We start from the raw sequence: 25,821 nt of genomic DNA on the forward strand, positions 1-25,821 counted from the left end.
AAACTCACTCACCCCTACACTCACCCATCCCTACACTCACCCATCCCTACACTCACCCACCCCACACTCACTCACCCTACACCTCACTCACTCCTACACTCACCCAGTCACACCTACACTCACCCACCCCCTACACTCACCCACCCCTACACTCACCCACCCCCACACTCACCCACCCCCACACTCATTCACACCCACACTCACCCACCCCCACACTCACCCACCCCTACACTCACCCACCCACCCCTACACTCAACCACCCACCCCTACACTCACCCACCCCCACACTCACCCACCCCTACACTCACCCACCCCCACACTCACTTACCCCCACACTCACTCACCCCCACACTCACTCACCCCCACACTCACTCACCCCCACACTCACCAACCCCCACGATCACCCACCCACCCCTACACTCACTCACCCCTACACTCACCCAGCCCTACACTGACCCACCCCTACACTCACCCAGCCACCCTACACTCACCCACCCCTACACTCACCCACCCCTACACTCACCCACCCCCACACTCACTCACCCCCACACTCACTCACCCCCACACTCACTCACCCCCACACTCACTCACCCCCACACTCACCAACCCCCACGATCACCCACCCACCCACCCCTACACTCACTCACCCCTACACTCACCCAGCCCTACACTCACCCACCCCCACACTCACCCACCCCCACACTCACCCACCCCCACACTCACCCACCCTTACACTCACCCACCCCTACACTCACCCACCCCTACACTCACCCACCCCTACACTCACTCACCCCCACACTCACCCACCCCCACACTCACCCACCCCCACACTCACCCACCCCCCACACTCACTCACCCCTACACTCACCCACCCCTACACTCACCCACCCCCACACTCACCCACCCCTAAACTCACTCACCCCTACACTCACCCATCCCTACACTCACCCATCCCTACACTCACCCACCCCCACACTCACTCACCCCTACACTCACTCACTCCTACACTCACCCAGTCACACCTACACTCACCCACCCCTACACTCACCCACCCCTACACTCACCCACCCCTACACCACCCACCCCTACACTCACTCACCCCCACACTCACCCACCCCCACACTCACCCACCCCCACACTCACCCACCCCCACACTCACTCACCCCTACACTCACCCACCCCTACACTCACCCACCCCCACACTCACCCACCCCTAAACTCACTCACCCCTACACTCACCCATCCCTACACTCACCCATCCCTACACTCACCCACCCCCACACTCACTCACCCCTACACTCACTCACTCCTACACTCACCCAGTCACACCTACACTCACCCACCCCTACACTCACCCACCCCTACACTCACCCACCCCTACACTCACCCACCCTTACACTCACTCACCCCCACACTCACCCACCCCCACACTCACCCACCCCCACACTCACCCACCCCTACACTCACCCACCCCTACACTCACCCACCCCTACACTCACCCACCCCTACACTCACCCACCCCTACACTCACCCACCCCTACACTCACTCACCCCCACACTCACCCACCCCCACACTCACCCACCCCCACACTCACCCACCCCCACACTCACTCACCCCTACACTCACCCACCCCTACACTCACCCACCCCCACACTCACCCACCCCTAAACTCACTCACCCCTACACTCACCCATCCCTACACTCACCCATCCCTACACTCACCCACCCCCACACTCACTCACCCCTACACTCACTCACTCCTACACTCACCCAGTCACACCTACACTCACCCACCCCTACACTCACCCACCCCTACACTCACCCACCCCTACACTCACCCACCCTTACACTCACTCACCCCCACACTCACCCACCCCCACACTCACCCACCCCCACACTCACTCACCCCTACACTCACCCACCCCTACACTCACCCACCCCCACACTCACCCACCCCCACACTCACTCACCCCTACACTCACCCAGCCACACCTACACTCACCCACCCCTACACTCACCCACCCCTGCACTCACCCACCCTTACACTCACCCACCCCTACACTCACCCACCCCTACACTCACACACCCCTACACTCACCCGACCCCACCACCATCTCGCTCACCTCGTTAACTGCAAAGTCCACACCCAGTCGATTGATCGCGGCTGGTGGGGGAGGGGTGCGGAAGGGGGCGGGGTGAGGGGGGCAGGGGACGGTGTGAGGGGGATAGGGGCGGGGTGGGGGAGGGATAGGGGCGGGGTGTGGGGGATAGGGGCGGGGATTGGGGGGGATGGGGGCGGGGTGTGTGGGGGATAGGAGCGGGGTGTGTGGGGGATAGGGGCGGGGTGTGTGGGGGATAGGGGCGGGGTGTGGGGGGGATAGGGCGGGGTGTGTGGGGGATAGGGGCGGGGTGTGTGTGGGATAGGGGCGGGGTGTGGGGAGGAGAGGGGCGGGGTGAGGGGGAGAGAGGCGGGGTGTGGGGGCGAGGGGCGGGGTGTGGGGAGGATAGGGGCGGGGTGTGGGGGGAGGGGTGTGAGGGGGATAGGGGAGGGGTGTGAGGGGGATAGGGGCGGGGTGTGGGCAGCCACGCCCTGCAGCATTCCACTGCCGACTCCATCGAGATCATTCCCAGCTCCTTTCCTCACTCACCACTACCACTCACCACTCACCCTCACCACTCAATCTCACCACTTCCACTCACCCTCACCACTCACCCTCACCACTACCACTACCACTCACCACTCACCCTCACCACTTCCACTCACCCCTCTCACCCTCACCACTACCACTCACCCTCACCACCACCACTCACCCTCACCAATCACCCTCACCACTACCACTCACCACTCACCCTCACCACTCAATCCCACCACTTCCACTCACCCTCACCACTCACCCTCACCACTACCACTACCACTCACCACTCACCCTCACCACTTCCACTCACCCCTCTCACCCTCACCACTACCACTCACCCTCACCACTTCCACTCACCCTCACCAATCACCCTCACCACTACCACTCACCCTCACCACTTCCACTCACCCTCACCACTCACCCTCACCACTTCCCCTCACCCTCACCACTCACCACTACAACTCACCCCTCTCACTCACCCTCACCACTACCACTCACCCTCACCACTTCCACTCACCCTCACCACTCACCCTCACCACTACCACTCACCCCTCTCACTCACCCTCACCACTACCACTACCACTCACCCCCACCACTACCACTCACCCTCACCACTCACCCTCACCACTACCACTCACCCATCTCACTCACCCTCACCACTTCCACTCACCCCTCTCACTCACCCTCACCACTACCACTACCACTCACCCCTACCACTACCACTCACCCATCTCACTCACCCTCACCACTTCCACTCACCCCTCTCACTCACCCTGACCACTACCACTCACCACTACCACTCACCACTACCACTCACCCCTCTCACCCTCACCACTCACCCTCATCACTTCCACTCACCCCTCTCACTCACCCTCACCACTACCACTCACCCCTCTCACTCACCCTCCCCACTACCACTCACCCTCACCACTTCCACTCACCCTCACCACTCACCCTCACCACTACCACTCACCCCTCTCACTCACCCTCACCACTACCACTCACCCTCACCACTAGCACTCACCCCTCTCACTCACCCTCACCACTACCACTACCACTCACCCCCACCACTACCACTCACCCATCTCACTCACCCTCACCACTTCCACTCACCCCTCTCACTCACCCTCACCACTACCACTACCACTCACCCCACCACTACCACTCACCCATTTCACTCACCCTCACCACTTCCACTCACCCCTCTCACTCACCCTGACCACTACCACTCACCACTACCACTCACCACTACCACTCACCCCTCTCACCCTCACCACTCACCCTCATCACTACCACTCACCTCTCTCACTCACCCTCACCACTACCACTCACCCCTCTCACTCACCCTCCCCACTACCACTCACCCTCACCACTTCCACTCACCCTCACCACTCACCCTCACCACTACCACTCACCCCTCTCACTCACCCTCACCACTACCATTCACCCTCACCACTAGCACTCACCCCTCTCACTCACCCTCACCACTACACTATCACTCACCCTCTCACTCACCCTCACCACTACCACTCACCCCTCTCACTCACCCTCACCACTACCACTCACCCCTCTCACTCACCCTCACCACTACCACTACCACTCTCACCCTCACCACTTCCACTCACCCCTCTCACTCACCCTCACCACTCACCCTCACCACTTCCACTCACCCTCACCACTCACCCTCACCACTACCACTCACCCCTCTCACTCACCCTCACCACTACCACTACCACTCACCCCCACCACTACCACTCACCCATCTCACTCACCCTCACCACTTCCACTCACCCCTCTCACTCACCCTGACCACTACCACTCACCACTACCACTCACCACTACCACTCACCCCTCTCACCCTCACCACTCACCCTCATCACTACCACTCACCCCTCTCACTCACCCTCACCACTACCACTCACCCCTCTCACTCACCCTCCCCACTACCACTCACCCTCACCACTTCCACTCACCCTCACCACTCACCCACACCACTACCACTCACCCCTCTCACTCACCCTCACCACTACCACTCACCCTCACCACTAGCACTCACCCCTCTCACTCACCCTCACCACTACCACTCACCCCTCTCACTCACCTTCACCACTACCACTCACCCCTCTCACCCTCACCACTACCACTCACCCCTCTCACCCTCACCACTACCACTCACCTTCACCACTACCACTCACACTCACCATTACCACTCACCCTCACCACTACCACTCACCACTACCACTCACCCCTCTCACCCTCACCACTACCACTCACCCTCACCACCACCACTCACCCTCCCCACTACCACTCACCCTCACCACTTCCACTCACCCTCACCACTCACCCTCACCACTACCACTCACCCCTCTCACTCACCCTCACCACTACCATTCACCCTCACCACTAGCACTCACCCCTCTCACTCACCCTCACCACTATCACTCACCCCTCTCACTCACCCTCACCACTACCACTCACCCCTCTCACTCACCCTCACCACTACCACTCACCCCTCTCACTCACCCTCACCACTACCACTACCACTCTCACCCTCACCACTTCCACTCACCCCTCTCACTCACCCTCACCACTCACCCTCACCACTTCCACTCACCCTCACCACTCACCCTCACCACTACCACTCACCCCTCTCACTCACCCTCACCACTACCACTACCACTCACCCCCACCACTACCACTCACCCATCTCACTCACCCTCACCACTTCCACTCACCCCTCTCACTCACCCTGACCACTACCACTCACCACTACCACTCACCACTACCACTCACCCCTCTCACCCTCACCACTCACCCTCATCACTACCACTCACCCCTCTCACTCACCCTCACCACTACCACTCACCCCTCTCACTCACCCTCCCCACTACCACTCACCCTCACCACTTCCACTCACCCTCACCACTCACCCACACCACTACCACTCACCCCTCTCACTCACCCTCACCACTACCACTCACCCTCACCACTAGCACTCACCCCTCTCACTCACCCTCACCACTACCACTCACCCCTCTCACTCACCTTCACCACTACCACTCACCCCTCTCACCCTCACCACTACCACTCACCCCTCTCACCCTCACCACTACCACTCACCTTCACCACTACCACTCACACTCACCATTACCACTCACCCTCACCACTACCACTCACCACTACCACTCACCCCTCTCACCCTCACCACTACCACTCACCCTCACCACCACCACTCACCCTCCCCACTACCACTCACCCTCACCACTACCACTCTCCCTCACCACTACCACTCACCCTCACCATTACCACTCACCCTCACCACTACCACTCACCCCTCTTACCCTCACCACTACCACTCATCCTCACCACTACCACTCACCCTCACCACTACCACTCACCCTCACCACTACCACTCACCCTCACCACTACCCCTCACCATTCTCACTCACCACTACCACTCGCTCCTCTCAATCACCCTCACCACTACCACTCACCCCTCTCACTCACCCTCACCACTACTCAGCACTCACTCTAACCAATACTCACCCCTGTCACTCACCCTAATCAACACTCACCACTCACCCTCACCACTACTCACCCTCACCACTACTGACCCCTCTCAGTCACCCATCACAGCACACACAGAGAATGCCAGTGAGGGTGGATCCGCATCCTCACCACCACCTTTCACTCACCCAATAATTACTCTCCTCGCTCACCCACTCACGCAATCACGTCGTCCTCACTCACACACTCACCCACTCACCTCGTCACTCACCCTCTACCCCCCACCCACGCATCTTGCTAGCACACCCCTTTCGCCTACTCACCACACTCACCCGTCAACTCAACTCAACCTCCGTCCGCCTCCAGTAGCAATCTGCCAAACACTCGACAATTCACCCATCACTCACTGACTCACCCACTCACCCGTCACTCACCAATCTCCACGAACAATCCCCATGCCTCATCCCGACCACTCACCGATTCATCACCTCACCAACTCACATGTCACTCACCAACTCACCAACTCACCAACTCACCGACTCACCAACTCCCCAACTCACTCGTCACTCACCGACCCACGGACTCACCAACTCAAACCATCACTCACCGACTCAGACTCACCAACTCATCCCTCACTCACATAATCATCAACTCACCAACTAACTTGCAACTCACCGACCCACAAACTCACCAACTCACCCGCCACTCGCCCGCCCACAGGCCACCCACCACGTGGTGTCTGTGAGTGACGTCACGCCGCCATCTCCGCGTGCGCTCGCGCGGTGCCGACTCTCGCAGTGCCGAGTTTCGGGATCGATGGCCCCTTGAGTCGCGTTGAGAGGTGGACCCTCATTGATGAGGGACCCGACTCGCATCGTCAGTTAGTTGGTTCGTTAGTTCGTTTAGCCAGCTGGCCAGGAAGGGGCAAATCTTAGCCCACTTTTCACCCAGTCTCTGTGTCTATCTATGCGTCTCTATGTATCTTTATGTATCTCTCTGTATCTCTATGTGAGTCTGTGAGTCTGTGAGTCTCGATGAGTCTTTATGTATCTCTATGTGTATCTGTGAGTCTCTATGAGTCTCGATGCAGAGCCGACACGAGGCTGCAGGGGGTCCGTCCTTCATCTCTTCCCCCAGTCCACACTCGCCCACAGCCCTCTCCGTCCGTTCCCCGCCAGCAGTCCCCTGCCCCCCTCAGCCCCCCTCCTGTATCTCCTCGCCTGCTCCTCCCCCGTCCACTGTTCCCGCTCTACTGCCCCCCCCACCCCCTTCCTTTTGGCGGGAAACCTTTACCCTGACATCCCTTACATCACCCCCCCGGAGAGAAAAAAAACATCCTCGGTTCTGCCTACCCCCCGACCATGTCAGTCTCCCCGTGACACCCCCCCCCCCCCCCATTTACAGTGACAAGCAACCCTTAACCCCCCAGTAACCATACAATTCAATATAACAACAACAACATCAATTGAATGGTCTGCCCGGGTCTCCAGCCAGTGCCCTGCAACAGCCCGGAAACATCCACAGGCCGCAGATGATCGCGGCGGCTCCCTCCGTCGGAGCCCCTCTCGTCGCGGTCCCCGGTTCGGTGGCGCCGACGTTGCCTCTGGTGAAGTGATGGAGGTGGAAAGGCTTAAGGTGGGTGGGGTGCACACACCATCGTCGCTTACCCAGTTGGAGCTGGACGCACTGAGGTCAGAGTGCTTTATTGACCTCGACCGGCCCTTTCCAGGGACAGTGCAGTTTCGGTGAGAGGCCGACCGGCACCTGAGGACAGTGTAGCCATGCTGGTCCCCGACTTTAAAGGGCTTGGCTGTCGTCGTCCTCTCACGTATCCGTACGTTGCTCTTTTGGCTGTCGGCCGATGCGGCCTCGGCCGCTGAGCAGGCCTCCTTCAAATAAATGAGGGAGGCCTTTAGTGCCTTTGGCCATGCCTCTGTTCTGGCGGGAATGTCCGTCAGTTGCACCTCAATAGGCGGCACGGGGTCTCGTCTATACATTAGGAAAAATGACAAGAACCCCGTCGCTGCATGCGGGGCCACCCAGTACACCGCTAAGACCGACGGGATGTGGAGGTCCCAAGCAGAGTAGTTCTTGTCCACCACTTGGGTGCGGTTAAACCGCTCCTCCATGCCGTCGGTCTGGGGATGATACGGAGATGTTTGGACCTTCTTAGTGCCCAGGACAGAGCAGAGGTCCTTTCGTAGCTGCGAGGAGAAATTCCTCCCTTGATCTGTGAGCAACCACTCCGGTGCCCCCTGATCAAAAACATAGCCCCCAACGAAGGCATCAGCGATGGTCTGTGCCGTTTGGTCCGGGGAGGGCCCAAGCCATCGGCCACCTTGTGCAGTACTCGACTCCAACCAACAGGAATTTATTTGATTTGAAGCTTTCGTGACTGCAAGAATCCATACTTTTTGGTTATTTCGGTAAAGTCACGTAGGTATAAAATAAAATAAATCACAATGTGATTTTATGCCTACGTGACTTTACCGAAAGAACCAAAGAGTAGGAATTGATTTCCCCCTGGCGTGACCAGCAGCAGTTCCAGGGTGTGCAACGCAACCAATTCGTTGACCCTGGTCACCATGATGGGCTGCAAGAGCGACCGGGTTGCCCAGGGTGGTGGCTTCTACCGCACATATTCGACACTGGTCGCGACTCATCGGTGCACATCAGCGGTCATGTCTGGCCAGAAGTACCGACCTTGTAATGTGGACAGTGTCTTCCACCCAACCAGGTGTAGCAGCTGGCGGCAGTGCACGTCCATGACCAATTGATGACGCAGCAACTCCGGAACCACCAGGCATCGCAGGTGTCCCGCATGAGGAGGTCCTTCCATACAACATACTCCTCCCCCCCCCCCCCCCCTTTTTCCGCTGAGGTGCATAGCGCTCGCAGGGGGGCCTCTTACTGCTGTAGATGTCTCCAATCGTCCAAGGCTAGCCCTAGGTCATGGTCGGTCAGCTGTACCTCACCCTATGCACCCTCTGCCAAGTGTATGGGAGCGATAACTGTTCCCTCCGGCATCATCTCTTTGCAGCGTGCCGCACCTGTGGTGCATGCACAATTGCCCTGGGGTGCCAGCTGGGACAATGCGTCTGCGTTAGCGTGTCTTTTCCCCTTGCGATGTACCACCTGGTACCTGGACTCTTGCAGGTGCTCTATCCACCTGGCCAGCTGGCCCGAAGACTATTCGATGCGGAGCAAATACTGTAAGGCCATGTGGTCAGTGCGGACCGTAAATTTGCAAACATACAGGTAGGGTCGAAATTTCTGTATGAAGTGGACGACCACCAAGAGCTCCCTACGGGCGATAACCACCTCCCGACCATGCTGGATTTGTGAGAAAACGCTGCCAATGCCTACATCTCCGGCGTCCAAAATCAGGAAAGGCCAAGGGTGGTGTGTCCGTCAGATGCGAGCGCAGCTGCTGGAATGCCTCCTCCTCCAGGGGTCCCCAGTAGACCTTCTGGTTCCTAGCCGTCAATGCGTGCAAGCGCTTTGCGATGGTTACAAAGTTGGGCATGAACCGGCGGTAGTAGGACATGAAGCCTACAAACCTGCATACTTCTGGAACCGTTGCGGGAATGGTCCAGGCCCTCACACAGGCCGTCTTTTCAGGGTCTGTAGCCACTCCAGACTCACTGACGACGTGGCCCAAGTAGCATACCGATGACTGCATGAGGTGGCACTTTGATGGCTTGAGCTTCAAGTTCGCATTCCGGAACTGCAGGAATATCTGACACAATCGGCCAATGTGTTCGTTGAAGGCTCGGCTGAATACAATGACGTCGTCCAGGTAGATTAGGCACGTATCCCATTGGAGGCCTGCTAAGGCCAACTTCATTAAGCGCTGGAACGCCACCGGTGTGGTCTGGAGGCCCATGGGCAGGCAGTTGAACTTGAACAGGCCCTGTGGTGTCCAGACCGCTGTTTTGGGCCGGGAGTGTCCAGTGGGACTTACCAGAAACTGGACAATAAATCCAGCGTACTGAAAAATGTTGCTCCTGCCAGCGCATCAAGTGAGTCGTTGATACACGGTAGGGGATATGCGTCGGCAAGCGTGAAGGCATTGAGGCGGCGGATATCCACGCAGTAACTTAGTGACCCGTCTGACTTCTTGACTCGGACCACCAGTGCCACCAGATGTAAAGTAGAGCCGGCACGAGGCTGCAGGGGGTCCGTCTTTTAATTCTTCTCCCAGTCCACACTCGCCCACAGCCCTCTCCGTCCGTTCCCCGCCAGCAGTCCCCTGCCCCCCTCAGCCCCCCTCCTGTATCTGTTTCCCCTCCAACTGCCCCCCTCCTTTTGGCGGGAATCCTTTACCCCTGACATCCCTTACATCTGCATCTCTATGGGTCTCTATGTATCTATATGAGTCTTTATGAGTCTCTATGAGTCTCTACGTATCTATATGAATCTCTATGTATCTCTATGAGTCTCTATGTATCTCTATGTATCTCTATGAGTTTCTATGTATCTCCATGAGTCTCTGTATCTCTTTGAGTCTCTATGTATCTCTATGAGTATGTATGAGTCTTTGTGAGTTTATATGTATCGCTATGAGTCTCTATGTATCTCCATGAGTCTCTATGAGTCTATGTGAGTTTATATGTATATCTATGAGTCTCTATGAGTCTCTATGTATCTCTATGAGTCTCTATGTATCTTTATGAGTCTCTATGAGTCTCTCTGAGTTTATATGTATCTCTATGAGTCTCTATGAGTCTCTATGTATCTCTATGAGTCTCTATTTATGGCTATGAGTCGGTGTGTTAGTTTGTGAATTTTGTTGAGCCATCTGGCCAGGCTTGGGCAACACCTTTCACCCAGGCAAGTGCGGAGTAGTACAGACCAAGTGTTACTTACCCCACATTAAAACTAGCAACAACATATTTAAGACTCACGCTTATAAGGCAAACAGCGTATATACCCCGAAAAGGAAGAGTTAAAATAACGTGTTTTGTTCACTTTTAATGTAATCGAACGGTTCTCGTTTTTCCAGTGCCCAGCCAGGCGAATGTTGAAGCAACACGTGACCCACACCACGCCGGACACCGCAAGGCGATTGCAGCTTCAAAGCGGCGACTTGAACACCATCGATGTGGCTGACGTTGTAGCTGAATGTACTTCCTGTGTTCAGCGAAGCAGCATCATCAGCGAAGCAGCATCATCAGCGAAGCAGCATCATCAGCAAGGCAGCATCATCAGCAAGGCAGCGTGATCATCGGCATCAGTTTAATTAGCAGCAGCATCAACAAAACAGCATGATCATCAGCATCAACAGCATCATCAGCAAAGCATCAGCAGCATCAGCAGCATCATCAGCGAAGCAGCATGATCATCAGCATCAACAGCATCATCAGCGAAGCAGCATGATCATCAGCATCAACGGCATCATCAGCGAAGCAGCATGATCATCAGCATCAACAGCATCATCAGCAAAGCAACATGATCATCGGCATCAACAGCATCATCAGCAAAGCAGCATGTACATCGGCATCAGTTGAATTAGCAGCATCAGCAGAAAAGCAGCGTGATCAGCAGCAGCAGCAGCGTGGGCAGCATCATACTTAGTCCAAACAACATCGATGAGCAGACACATCGCCGCCCCCCCCCCCCCCGTGTCACGTGTGTGTCCCCCCCCCGTGTCACGTGTGTCCCCCCCCCGTGTCACGTGTGTGTCCCCCCCCTGTCACGTGTGCCCCCCCCCCCGTGTCACGTGTGTCCCCCCCCCCGTGTCACGTGTGTGTGTCCCCCCCGTGTCACGTGTGTCCCCCCCCGTGTCACGTGTGTGTCCCCCCCCCTGTTACGTGTGTCCCCCCCCCCCGTGTCACGTGTGTTTCCCCCCCCGTGTCACGTGTGTCCCCCCCCCCGTGTCACGTGTATGTCCCCCCCCGTGTCACGTGTGTCCCCCCCCCCCTGTCACGTGTGTCCCCTCCCCGTGTCACGTGTGTCCCCCCCCCCCGTGTCACGTGTGTCCCCCCCCCCGTGTCACGTGTGTGTCCCCCCCCTGTCACGTGTGTGTCCCCCCCCGTGTCACGTGTGTCCCCCCCCCGTGTGACGTGTGTCCCCCCCCCGTGTCACGTGTGTGTCCCCCCCCCCGTGTCACGTGTGTGTCCCCCCCCTGTCACGTGTGCCCCCCCCGTGTCACGTGTGTCCCCCCCCCCCCGTGTCACGTGTCCCCCCCCCCCCGTGTCACGTGTGTGTGTCCCCCCCGTGTCACGTGTGTCCCCCCCCGTGTCACGTGTGTGTCCCCCCCCTGTTACGTGTGTCCCCCCCCCGTGTCACGTGTGTTTCCCCCCCCGTGTCACGTGTGTCCCCCCCCCCCCCGTGTCACGTGTATGTCCCCCCCCGTGTCACGTGTGTCCCCCCCCTGTCACGTGTGTCCCCTCCCCGTGTCACGTGTGTCCCTTCCCCCCCCGTGTCACGTGTGTCCCCCCCCCCGTGTCACGTGTGTGTCCCCCCCCTGTCACGTGTGTGTCCCCCCCCGTGTCACGTGTGTCCCCCCCCCGTGTGACGTGTGTCCCCCCCCCCGTGTCACGTGTGTGTCCCCCCCCCCCGTTTCACGTGTGTGTCCCCCCCCCGTGTCACGTGTGTGTCCCCCCCCCGTGTCACGTGTGTGTCCCCCCCCTGTCACGTGTGTCCCCCCCCCCCGTGTCACGTGTGTGTCCCCCCCTGTCACGTGTGTCTCCCTCCCCCCCGTGTCACGTGTGTCCCCCCCCCCGTGTCACGTGTGTCCCCCCCCCGTGTCACGTGTGTCCCCCCCCGTGTCACATGTGTGTCCCCCCGTGTCACGTATGTCCCCCCCCCCGTGTCACGTGTGTCCCCCCCCCCACCAGCGGCCCCCAACCTTGTTGGCACCAGGGACCGGTTTCGTGGAAGACCAGTTTCTTCACGGACCGGAGCGGGCGGGCGGGGGTCATCATTGGGTCTTTCCCCCTTTCCACAGAAGCTCACCAGCGACGTGTGTTTGTTCACTCGCTGTGGCCGGGGTCAGCAGCTCGTGGGCTGCCAACACTGTGACCGCTGAGACGAGTGCGCAGTGCGGGGAGAGGCGCGGAGGGAAGTGGTGAATAATGAAACAATGGGGGGGCGGGGGGCCACGCGTGGACTCGCCGCGCTCACCTCCTGCTCCTCCTCCTGCTGCTGCTGCGGCGGCGCGGCTCCTAATAGTGTTAGGAGCCGCGCCGCCGCCGCAGCAGCAGCAGCGGCTAACAGGCCACGGGCCGGTGCCGGTCCGCGGCCCCGGGGTTGGCGACCCCTGTGCCCCGCACGGTGCAACGCGTTGCGCAGTGCCGATGTGACCCATCCCGTCAGCATCGCGCGCGCGGCAGTCCTCCTGGGCGTGCAGTCGTTTAGAGCGGCGAGCATCAAAGCACCCAACAACATCAACAAATATAATGGGTCTCGGTGTATCTCTATGAGTCTCTGTGTATCTCTATGAGTCTCTGTGTATCGGTTTCAGCCACACGCCGACGTTTGCCCAACGTTCGCGTGCTTACTGGGAGCTTGTCACCGTGAGCATGTAAACAATTGGCGTTTACCTCCGGCCATCGTAATCACCACCATCATTATCTCTCTTTGCTCACATGCTCACAATGTTTTCCATCAGACAATGGGAAAGAGCAATAGATCTTAATGCCATGGACAAAGGCATTCAGCTCAGTGGAAAATGACTCACCCATCCACTCACCCACTCCTTCGCCCATTCACTCACCCACACACCCATCCACCCACTCAATTACCCACCCACTCACCCACTCACCTACTCACCCACCCATCCAATAACCCATCCACTCACGCACCCACCAACTCACTCATCCACCCACCCACTCACCCACTCACTCATCCACCCACCCAAACACCCACCCACTCACTCTTCCACCCACCCACTCACTCGCCCACCCACTCACCCACCCACTCAGCGACCCACTCATTCACCCACCCACTCACCTACCTACTCATTCATCCACCCACCCACCCACTAACCCACCCGCCCACCCACCCACTAACCCACCCGCCCACCCACCCACTCACCTACTCACTCACATCCTCACCACCTCACTAACTCACCCACTCATAATCCCATCCACTCACCCATTCACTAACTCACCCACTCACCCACTCACCCACCCACTCACCAACCCACTAACTCACCCGCGCACCCACCCACCCACCTACCCATTCATTCACCCATCCACTCACCCACTCACTAACTCACCCACACACTCACCCACTCACTAACTCACCCATCCACTCACCCACCCACCCACTCACTCTCCCACCCACTTATCCACCCCACCCCACCCACCACATCTCACTCCTCTATCTATCTCTCCCCATCGCCGTCTCTTCTCTTCTCCCCCAGGCTCCCCCAGCCCCGCTCCCTCCCTCTCCAGAGCCGATATCTCCCCCGCGGCTCTCCACGGCCAGCGCCAACATTCACCGCTCATCCTTCCCTTTGCGGGCGAAACTGGATCCTGTAGCCGGGGGTAAAAAATTCATTAGGTAAAAAAAAACCCAAACATTTGTTTCAATGCACGCATTTTTTGTTTGCGCTCAAAAGTTGAATGCAATATTATTTTGACGCCAGAGAGAATAAAATGTTTCATGCGCTCAGTAAAAGAAGCTGGTTTGTGTACAGCAAAATGAAACAAATGGAAAGGAAACTCGCCCGCGTGTTTTCAGCACATCAATGTTTGATTATGTCCGGGGTCCGTGTGGAAAATGTCGGCTGATTAGGCTTCATAAATCCGAAGAAGTTAAGCGTCACATATGTGAAGAATAGTAACAGACAACAGGGAAAGTTCAATTAAAGTGTGGAGTAGTCGTAATAGTAACGAACTCCAGGCGTCAGTTATATCTTAGTCTATGGATCTGGGCGCCGCGGTGGCTGGGAGATGTTAACTACCTCGCCTGGTGCACAGGAGGTCGTGGGTTCGAACCCGACCCTGACGCCTGCTGCTGCTGTATATTTGGAGTTTGCGTGTGTCTCTCTGTCATCATCACGGTGGCTAGGAGATGTTAACTACCTCGCGTGATGTACAGGAGGTCGTGGGTTCGATCCCGACCCTGACGCCTACTGTTAAATTCGGAGTTTGCGTGTCTCTCTCCCCGTGGTCGCGTGGATTTTTCTCCGGATCCTCCAGGTGTTTCCATCCACACACCTGTGGGCTGAAGTCGCAACTCATTGGCACGTTTTGTTTCCGTGACAAACCTTACTGATTGGCTGTGTCGGATGGTGGTGGGTTTAACGACACACATGTATATATCTATGCGGTCTAACCCGCAAAAAATCCCTTTATTATGGATAACATTGGTTGCAAAAGCCACTACGTGTTAAACATATAGACCAAAACATTGGAAATTGTTTGCCAGCATCAAAGAATAAGAATAGGACGTGATTCCTTACAAAGGCTTCTGTTTGGTGTGTGAACATCTTAACACAACTGTTGTATTGCCACACAGGGTAGCATCTATTCTTAGACTCATATCCCTCCTACTTTGGGCTACCAGGAGAGGTGTTCTTGCCGGACGTGCACTTCTGGGCACGCTGCCACCACTCCCCCCGCCACAACACCGTCGCCCGCAGCGAGCAGGACTCACAGCCAGTCGACGGATCCTGTTGCTGGCGACCTTGACGGTGTCGCCCGCTGCGTTGCGGTGTCGCCCGCGCGTCGACTTGAAGGCGGCGGCTTCCGACCCTGTGGATCGAGCGGCTCTCGCGGTCTCCGGCCTTGGGAGGGATTGGGGGTCTCTGGCACCCTGCTGGCCCCCCCCCCCCCCCCCCGTGAGAGATCCTGCATGTGCAGGCCACGAGCACAAGGCTTCGTGTCGGCTCCGGGCTCTCGCCGCGGGTCGAGATCCACGTCGGGAGGACTTCACGGAATGCTTCCGAGCAAGCGGCGCTCTTTCGTCGGCTCTTTGGCGACATGACCCCTGACCCGTAACCTTGGAGTCCGCCATTTTTTCCCGGCACCACTTCAACTGACCTCGACTACGCCGACGACCCAGCCTTGTTCGCTGAGAAGTGTTTCACACGCAGCAGCAGCGGCGGCGGTCCTCCCAAAATGTCAAAAAATGGGCACACTCAAATGTTCCGTGGCAGAAGACAAAAGTCCGGAACTTGGGTTCGGGACATCCAGAAGCGCCCTGCGCAGTCGACGGCAACGCTGTGGAAGCAGCGGGGACATGTTCTCCACCTGGGACCTGCACAGACCGCTGGTGGGCCACGTCGACTGGATGTCGGCCTGGCCTCGGGAATCATTTAACGGGCTGAACCGAATTTGGTCCCAGAAGCGGTGAAGTCTGCACCACCAACAAATTGAGTGTCACGTACGTTGATCTCCTCTCGCGCCGGACGTAGCCAACCCGCGCTAATCGGAGGTGATGCCTGGACGTTGCTTCCAGCTGATTTGGATCGGCGTCAGTTTCTTCCCCGCCGCTAAAGCCAAAGCGACGGCTTGCTGGCTTCCGACGGTTCAGGCCGTTGGCCCCTGCGAGCACCCTCCGAGCGATCGTCTCATTCCATATTTTTTAACCGTTTTTAGTCGAAGCGTGATATCAAGGGGTTGTCAAAACATCGGTACACTAAAATAAAATGCAAAGACAGTAAAAACTAAAACAAATGATACTCTTTGGTTCTTTCGCACGTTTTCCCACGTGATGACGGACGCTTGTGTTGCGCCCGAAACGTCGTGATTGATTTATTTTGTTTTATACCTACGTGACTTTACCGAAAGAACCAAAGAGTATGGATTCCTGCAGTCACGAAAGCTTCAAATGAAGATTTTAAAAATTATGTTTAAGTAACAGCCGTGACGAAATCACGAGCTCTCGCCCTCCCCTCCTAAGCACACGCCGAGGCTCAGAGCGATGCCGGATCACCGCCGACAAACGAGTTCCCAGATCCTCAGCGCGCCTCTTGAGAAGCCCCGAGCACTCGCCCAGCGTCCAGCGCCAGAGGCGAGGCTGGGAAAGAGGAGCAGCAGCAGCAGCAGCGTCCCTGCTGCACAGAGCCGAGTCGAGTATCAACCCCCAGTCGCGAGGCGCATCGGTCCGAGACCACGCCGAGCTTCGCAGACCACAAATGGTGAACTTTGCAGCGGGACGCTGAAGCTCGCCGGGAGCCGTCGCAGATCGCGGAGATCGCGAGCGGCGCGCACGACGCCGCGGGCTCCGAGCGACTCGACGCGGAGACTCCGCGCGACTCGACGCGGAGACTCCGCGCAACTCGACGCGGAGACTCCGCGCAACTCGACGCGGAGACTCCCCGCGACTCGACGCGGAGACTCCCCGCGACTCGACGCGGAGACTCCGCGCGACTCGACGCGGAGACTCCCCGCGACTCGACGCGGAGACTCCCCGCGACTCGACGCGGAGACTCCCCGCGACTCGACGCGGAGACTCCCCGCGACTCGACGCGGAGACTCCCCGCGACTCGACGCGGAGACTCCCCACGACTCGACGCGGAGACTCCCCGCGACTCGACGCGGAGACTCCGCGCAACTCGACGCGGAGACTCCCCGCGACTCGAGGCGGAGACTCCCCGCGACTCGACGCGGAGACTCCCCGCGACTCGACGCGGAGACTCCCCGCAACTCGACGCGGAGACTCCCCACGACTCGACGCGGAGACTCCCCGCGACTCGATGCGGAGACTCCCCGCGACTCGACGCGGAGACTCCCCGCGACTCGACGCGGAGACTCCGCGCGACTCGACGCGGAGACTCCGCGCGACTCGACGCGGAGACTCCCCGCGACTCGACGCGGAGACTCCGCGCGACTCGACGCGGAGACTCCGCGCGACTCGACGCGGAGACTCCCCGCGACTCGACGCGGAGACTCCCCGCGACTCGACGCGGAGACTCCCCGCGACTCGACGCGGAGACTCCGCGCGACTCGACGCGGAGACTCCCCGCGACTCGACGCGGAGACTCCCCGCGACTCGACGCGGAGACTCCGCGCGACTCGACGCGGAGACTCCGCGCGACTCGACGCGGAGACTCCCCGCGACTCGACGCGGAGACTCCCCGCGACTCGACGCGGAGACTCCGCGCGACTCGACGCGGAGACTCCCCGCGACTCGACGCGGAGACTCCGCGCGTCTCGACGCGGAGACTCCCCGCGACTCGACGCGGAGACTCCGCGCGACTCGACGCGGAGACTCCCCGCGACTCGACACGGAGACTCCCCGCGACTCGACGCGGAGACTCCGCGCGACTCGACGCGGAGACTCCGCGCGACTCGACGCGGAGACTCCCCGCGACTCGACGCGGAGACTCCGCGCGACTCGACGCGGAGACTCACCGCGACTCGACGCGGAGACTCCCCGCGACTCGACGCGAAGACTCCGCGCGACTCGACGCGGAGACTCACCGCGACTCGACGCGGAGACTCCCCGCGACTCGACGTGGAGACTCCCCGCGACTCGACGCGGAGACTCCCCGCGACTCGACGCGGAGACTCCCCGCGACTCGACGCGGAGACTCCGCGCGACTCGACGCGGAGACTCCGCGCGACTCGACGCGGAGACTCCGCGCGACTCGACGCGGAGACTCCCCGCGACTCGACGCGGAGACTCCGCGCGACTCGACGCGGAGACTCACCGCGACTCGACGCGGAGACTCCCCGCGACTCGACGCGAAGACTCCGCGCGACTCGACGCGGAGACTCACCGCGACTCGACGCGGAGACTCCCCGCGACTCGACGTGGAGACTCCCCGCGACTCGACGCGGAGACTCCCCGCGACTCGACGCGGAGACTCCCCGCGACTCGACGCGGAGACTCCCCGCGACTCGACGCGAAGACTCCGCGCGACTCGACGCGGAGACTCCCCGCGACTCGACGCGGAGACTCCCCGCGACTCGACGTGGAGACTCCCCGCGACTCGACGCGGAGACTCCCCGCGACTCGTCGCGGAGACTCCCCGCGACTCGACGCGGAGACTCCGCGCGACTCGACGCGGAGACTCCGCGCGACTCGACGCGGAGACTCCGCGCGACTCGACGCGGAGACTCCCCGCGACTCGACGCGGAGACTCCGCGCGACTCGACGCGGAGACTCACCGCGACTCGACGCGGAGACTCCCCGCGACTCGACGCGAAGACTCCGCGCGACTCGACGCGGAGACTCACCGCGACTCGACGCGGAGACTCCCCGCGACTCGACGTGGAGACTCCCCGCGACTCGACGCGGAGACTCCCCGCGACTCGACGCGGAGACTCCCCGCGACTCGACGCGGAGACTCCCCGCGACTCGACGCGAAGACTCCGCGCGACTCGACGCGGAGACTCCCCGCGACTCGACGCGGAGACTCCCCGCGACTCGACGTGGAGACTCCCCGCGACTCGACGCGGAGACTCCGCGCGACTCGACGCGGAGACTCCGCGCGACTCGACGCGGAGACTCCGCGCGACTCGACGCGGAGACTCCCCGCGACTCGACGCGGAGACTCCCCGCGACTCGACACGGAGACTCCGCGCGACTCGACGCGGAGACTCCGCGCGACTCGACGCGGAGACTCCGCGCGACTCGACGCGGAGACTCCGCGCGACTCGACGCGGAGACTCCCCGCGACTCGACGCGGAGACTCCCCGCGACTAGACGCGGAGACTCCCCGCGACTCGACGCGGAGACTCCCCGCGACTCGACGCGGAGACTCCCCGCGGCGGAAACTGCACTCACGTGGAGCTGCGACCCTCTGGAGCCGCGGTTCTTAAACCTTCGCTGCAGCCTTGCACCACATCGGGTTTGATGAAACAAAGTGAGTTGTAACTTAACGTGCGCGTGATCTAAATTTTGTGTTTTCGATTTGCCTTCTACAACAAAAAATGTGGTCGTGTCTCGTCACCCCCAGGAAGGGCATCTCGCAGCTCGAGGGGGTGCGTGCACCCCAGGCTAAGAAGAAGAAGGAGAAGAACCACTGCTCTCAACGCGTGATGTTTCTTAATGTGGAGGGGGAAACCGGAGGACCCGGAGAAAAATCCACTCGACCACGGGGAGAGAGAGAGACACGCAAACTGCAGTTATGCAGTTTGCAGTTATGCAGTTTGCGTGAGGGTCAGGATCGAACCCACGACCTCCTGTGCACTAGGCGAGGTAGTCAACATCTCCTAGCCACCGTGATGATGATGATGATGAGAGAGAGAGACACCGCAAACTCCAAATACACAGCAGGCGTGAGGGTCGGGTTCGAGCCCACGACCTCCTGTGTACCAGGCGAGGTAGTCAACATCTCCTAGTCACCGTGATGATGATGACAGAGAGAGAGAGCCACCGTAAACTCCAAATACACAGCAGGCGTCAGGGTCGGGATGGAACCCACGACCTCCTGTGCACCAGGCGAGGTAGTCAACATCTCCTAGCCACCGTGATGATGATGACAGAGAGAGACATCCTAAACTCCAAATACACAGCAGGCGTCAGGGTCGGGATGGAACCCACGACCTCCTGTGCACCAGGCGAGGTAGTCAACATCTCCTAGCCACCGTGATGATGATAATAGAGAGAAACACCTTAAACTCCAAATACACAGCAGGCGTCAGGGTCGGGATGGAACCCACGACCTCCTGTGCACCAGGCGAGGTAGTCAACATCTCCTAGCCACCGTGGCGACCCCAGCTCAGGAATGGGCAGTCCCAGCGGAGAGCGCGGGCCCTGGCGACTGTCCACGCCGAGGCGCGTGCGACCGTGAACCCTGCCCCGGCCGTCTTTGTCTCTCGCTCTAAAGAATGTCACTGCCCCCTGCGGCTCCGTGAAACCCCCTCCCCCCCATCCCTGCGCAAGCCTCTCCCGCGGGCCTGAAGCGAAGCCGCTGTCTCCTTGCCAGCCTCACTCGCCAACCACGTGGCAGCCCGCGTGCACGCAATCACAATCCCTCCTATCATTCAGCTCACACTCCCCCCATCAAAACGTCTCTGTTCAGTCCTGACATGGGCCGCGCCGCCGCGTTCATTCCTCTGATGCGCTTCTTGTTGGCGCTCGTCAGATGACGCTGAAGACGAGCGCGTGTGTGTGTGTGCGTGTGTGTGTGCGTGTGTGTGCGTGTATGTGCGTGTATGTGCGTGTGTGCATGGTGTGTGTGTGTGTGCGTGTATGTGCGTGTGTGCGTGCGTGTGTGTGCGCGTGTGTGCGTGGTGTGTGTGTGTGCGTGTGTGCGTGGTGTGTGTGTGTGCGTGTTAACGGGGGAGCGGTGGTGTAGCGGTTAGCGTTTCGCTGCGCTACGAATCCAGCGACCCGAGTTCGATTCCCGCTCACGGCCACCAACACCAGTGGCGATTACCTGAAACGGTCCTGCGCCTCCCCTAGGTCGACTCAGCCTCAAATGAGTACCTGGTGCAGTGTGTAGTAAACATCGCTAGCACTGGGGAGATAAGACGCTGGGGCGTGGTGCTGGCCACCCACCCCCTCATGTGCTGTGTCGGCCTTCATAGGCACTGGTTACTCGCTAACAGCACTTGCCCCAACAGTCTGCTAAGGCTATACGGGGGATCTTTGTCTTTGCTTTGTGTGCGTGTGCGCATTCCGCCTCTCTGCCCGTCAGTCCGTCTGTTTGTCTGCAACGGGGAGTGAGAGACTTGGGCTGTAAGTCAGGTGGCGGTGGTGGTGGCTACGCTGCACGTGGCCTGTGAGCCCACACTGTGGAGGCGGGGGTTGGTGGATCACGCACACACAGAGATGTCGCGAAACTCCCTTCCCGCTGGTGGGCGTCGAAGAGGAGCCGTGCCCCCCTGGCTCGCCAGGAGAATGCAGCAAAGGGGAACACAATGTGGACTCCGCGTGCTCTGTCTGCATGAGATCGAGTGTTTCTCCCTCGCTCTCACGCCTGGGCTTCTACTCCTGCGGCTGCGCCGCTCTCCTCCCACGCGCACGGATTGCCTGAAAAGATCTTCGCGCAGAGAAAACGCGCAGAGCGATCGTTGGCAGCAGTCATCCTCCTCTGCAGCCTTGGCAGCCTTCCCCGCACGTGACTGCGGCTCCCAGTCAGCTGCGACCCGTGTGGTCACAGACTTGTTCAATGGTACATCGTTTCGCGATTCCGTGCTATGAGGAGGACATCTTTATTTTCTCTTGAACATCATTTTTGAGAAAGTGCTGCGGTGATGGCGGTGTGACGGAGAGACTTCACGGTAACACGCTCACTGATCAGTGAGCGTGTTACTTCGCCGATTTGAGATCAAAGGGCTCACACAACGCACACGCATCACACGCACACGCGCAACGCATTCGCACAATGCACAACTCACCACACGCACAACGCACTCGCACAACGCACAATGCACAACGCACCACACGCACAACGCACACGCACAACGCACCACACGCACAACGCACACGCACAACGCACCACACGCACAACGCACAACGCACCACACGCACAACGCACAATGCACCACACGCACAACGCACAACGCACATGCACAACGCACACGCACAATGCACTTTGGCTCACTAATTCCCCCCCCCCCCCCCCCACATTGCACAAGAGCGCAGAAGCGTGGTCACCACATCTACGCCTCTATATAAGGAATTAAACAGGTGGACTTCTCCACAAATCTGGCTGTCGCCTGATGAAGCTGGTTGTAATTACTGGCGAAAAGTCGTACTCACATTGTGAATGTTGTGGCTTGGCTCTCTAACACATCGGTTAGTGCTGTTCTAGTGACGAATTGGCCACGTTCTGTTTACGTGACGGGTGGTGGCGGGTTTTAACGACACATTTATATATTTACGCGATCTAACCCAAACAAACCTCTATTATGGATGACATTGGTCGCAACAGCCTCCTGCTACTAGGCGTTAAAGCGTGGTGCAGGGATTTGATGGGCGAGGCGTGGGGCGTGAAGTTGACAGCGCATTTGGTCGTTTCAGACGCTCGGACACACATCGTGTGCTGCAGAGACTGGTTCAGTAAACCCCCCGCGTGCTGGAGCCTCCTCCTCTACCTCCTGGATTCCTCGTGTCCGAGCGTGGAGAGCAAGGAGATCACGCCGGAGAACTTTCGGGTGTTTTTATTGTGTCAATCATTGTTGCCCAAGGGGACGACCACGGCCAGGAGGAAGCGAGGCTCGGCGGGCGCGGGTCGCACGTAGTGTGCGCCACTGACGCCCAAACGCACCGAAGCCATCAATCGATCGCGCTGCGTGTTCGGTCGCCCCTTGCGCTCCGCTCGTGCGGGCTCAGGCCCCTTGGCTTCGCTTGAGAGCTCCGACGAGGCGAGGCGCGCTCCCGGTGGGGCGTGGGGGGGGTGATGGGGATTTGGAAAGGGCGCGAGCCGTCGGTCGGCGGGTTGGGCTCCGCAAGACGCGCTCCGCACATTCTTCGTCGAGGCCAAGGTGAGGGACCCTTTGAGTGGTGTCATTGGGAACAGGCGCGCGCCCGCAGAACGTGGCAGTGAGCAAGACGGAGCGGATGGACAGACACACCTCCCCACTCGCTATTGAGTCTTGACGAGCCGGCACCAAACTGCGACGCTGACCCCGCGAGACATCTCAATGTCAGTGCGGGGCCACGGAGGTTACCGCGTGGCGTGGGCGGCTAATGACGTCACTGGTTCCGTGTGACGTCAGTCAGCGTGCCGTCACGACGTGTCATTTACCGGGTAACTTTTTCCAAATTTGGCAAAATTCGGACACGCGATGGGCCCACACTATTTGGAACGACGTTGTGTGAATATTAGACGTCTACTTCGAGTGTAGCAGGCGCTGCGTAGAAGTAGTAGTACTACCGGTATTATCGTTACGGTGGATACACAACGCTGTAGTATTAACCAGGGCGGCTGCCCGATTCGACCCGCGAAATCATAAAACTTAACAAATTTAAACGTGATTCTTTTTATTTTACCAGATAAAGGCCCACTGAGCTATGTCGCTCTTTTTCAGAAGCGACCTGGTGGTCACAAATGACAGCTGAATGATGTGGCTTATCGTCATCGTCGCGTGGATGTTTACAGCTGACAAATACTCTAAATGCGTGATGTCGATTCCAAATGTGGAGGAAAACCCGGAGGATCCAGAGAAAAATCCACGCGACTTACGGGGAGAGAGACACGCAAACTCCAAATATACAACAGGCGTCGGGGTCTGGATCAAACCCACGACCTCCTGTGTACCAGGCGAGGTAGTTAACATCTCCAGGCCACCACGACGCCCTACCAAGGAGCTAAGCGCTGGGGCTGCGTCAGCGTGGAGCCGCGAGGCTTCGTGGCCCAGGGCCGGTTGCAGAGAGTGCGGCAGCAATGGGATTCACAGTGGGCATGGGAACAGCACAACAGCCACAGCTGTTTCGTGGTATGAGACGGCTTTGACAAGCGAGGCACGCGCGTGTGTGTGTGGAGCGGTGCTGGAATCTGGTCTGGAGTGATTGGGCCAGATCAGCTCAATAACAACGGTAGGAGGCTGCTAGATTTTTGTGCACCCCATGGGTTTGTAATTACCAACACGCTGTTCCGGCATCGGCGCATCCACACAACATCATGGATTCATGCCGGGTCCAAGCAAGAACATCTGCTGGACTACATAGTGACGGAACAGCGGATACGGGCCCATGTCCTTGACACCAGGACCTACCGTCGAGCTGATCTGCCCTCTGACCATCGACTAGTCATCTGTAAGATGCCTGCCATTCTTCCACTCTGGTGGTGGTTGTACAGCCAGGACCCCATTCAACCCTCAGGTGGCCTGGTCTCAGCTAGCTGATGAAAGTTGCAAGCGAGAATTTCATCATTGCGTGCAGCTGGGGTTGGAATCGTCCCCCACTCCTCCTGATGTCGAGGGTAAATGGGCGAGGTTTAGGACTGTGACTCATGCAGCTGCAAAGGCTGTTTTGGGTACACGGTCCAGACCCCCCCAGATACCCTTGGCTGACAGAGGAGGTGTTCAAGCTGGCTGAGAAAAAGCGACAGGCTCACTCTCATCGGCTACAGCATCCCACGTCAGAGAATGAGGAGGCTTACCGCAGCCGTCGCTCGGAGGTTCGGAGAGCCGTGAGGCGCTGCAAGGAAAGGTGGTGGTCGCGGGTTGCTGAGGAGATGGAGTTTGCCTCAATGGCCTACGATCACAAATCCCTATTTAATTCCATCAAAAAAGTAACCTGCAGCGCCACACCTATTATCATCATTAGAGGAAAGAATGGTGATCCAATCTCCGACCCTCAGGGACAGGTTTGCAGATTCGCTGAGCATTTCTGTGAAGTCCTGTGGGAGGGGACATCCCTCCACATAGAAAACATCGTGGTACAAAGTGGGGATGACCCTGCTGAGGCTACGGTGCCTCAAATATTGGATGAGGAAGTCACCACCTGTGAGTGGCTGGCTGAGATGCCATCTGTTGAGGAAGTTCTGAAGGCGATCTAGAGTCTGAGACCAGAAAAGGCACCGGGCAGAGATGATCTCCCAAGCGAAATGCTGAGGGAGGGTGGGGTTTGTACATATGTAATGCGGGCGTAAACGGCCTCGCGGATATGACGTAACGGGGGGAGGGGTTAGGTCACGTGGGGGAGAGGGGAAAGCTCTTAAGGGCGGTAACCGGAAGAGACGGGAGGAGAGTGTAAAAATAAAGACGGGAGGAGGCCACGGAGGGCAGAGAGTGGAGAGTGGCGCGATCGCCACAGGACGGGACTCGGCACCGTTGGCCAGCGGTGTCCGGGCACGGGGGAGACGGAGAGCAGCGGTGG

General features: G+C 59.0%; 1 protein-coding gene across 1 annotated transcript in view; it reads left to right on the forward strand.

Annotated features, from left to right (window-relative positions):
• The window catches only part of LOC144949215 (uncharacterized), a 15,648-nt gene extending 3,913 nt beyond the window's left edge, over positions 1 to 11,735 (forward strand). Inside the window, exons 2-4 of the mRNA XM_078879104.1 lie at positions 5,045 to 6,885; positions 7,635 to 7,779; positions 11,150 to 11,735. Coding sequence (XP_078735230.1) covers positions 5,045 to 6,172 — 1,128 coding nt within the window. The 3' untranslated portion in view covers positions 6,173 to 6,885; positions 7,635 to 7,779; positions 11,150 to 11,735. The remainder of the gene's footprint in view (positions 1 to 5,044; positions 6,886 to 7,634; positions 7,780 to 11,149) is intronic.
• The last annotated feature ends 14,086 nt before the right edge of the window (positions 11,736 to 25,821 follow it).

The sequence above is a fragment of the Lampetra fluviatilis genome, chromosome 53, assembly GCF_964198595.1.
Source record: "Lampetra fluviatilis chromosome 53, kcLamFluv1.1, whole genome shotgun sequence".
Taxonomy (NCBI): domain Eukaryota; kingdom Metazoa; phylum Chordata; class Hyperoartia; order Petromyzontiformes; family Petromyzontidae; genus Lampetra; species Lampetra fluviatilis.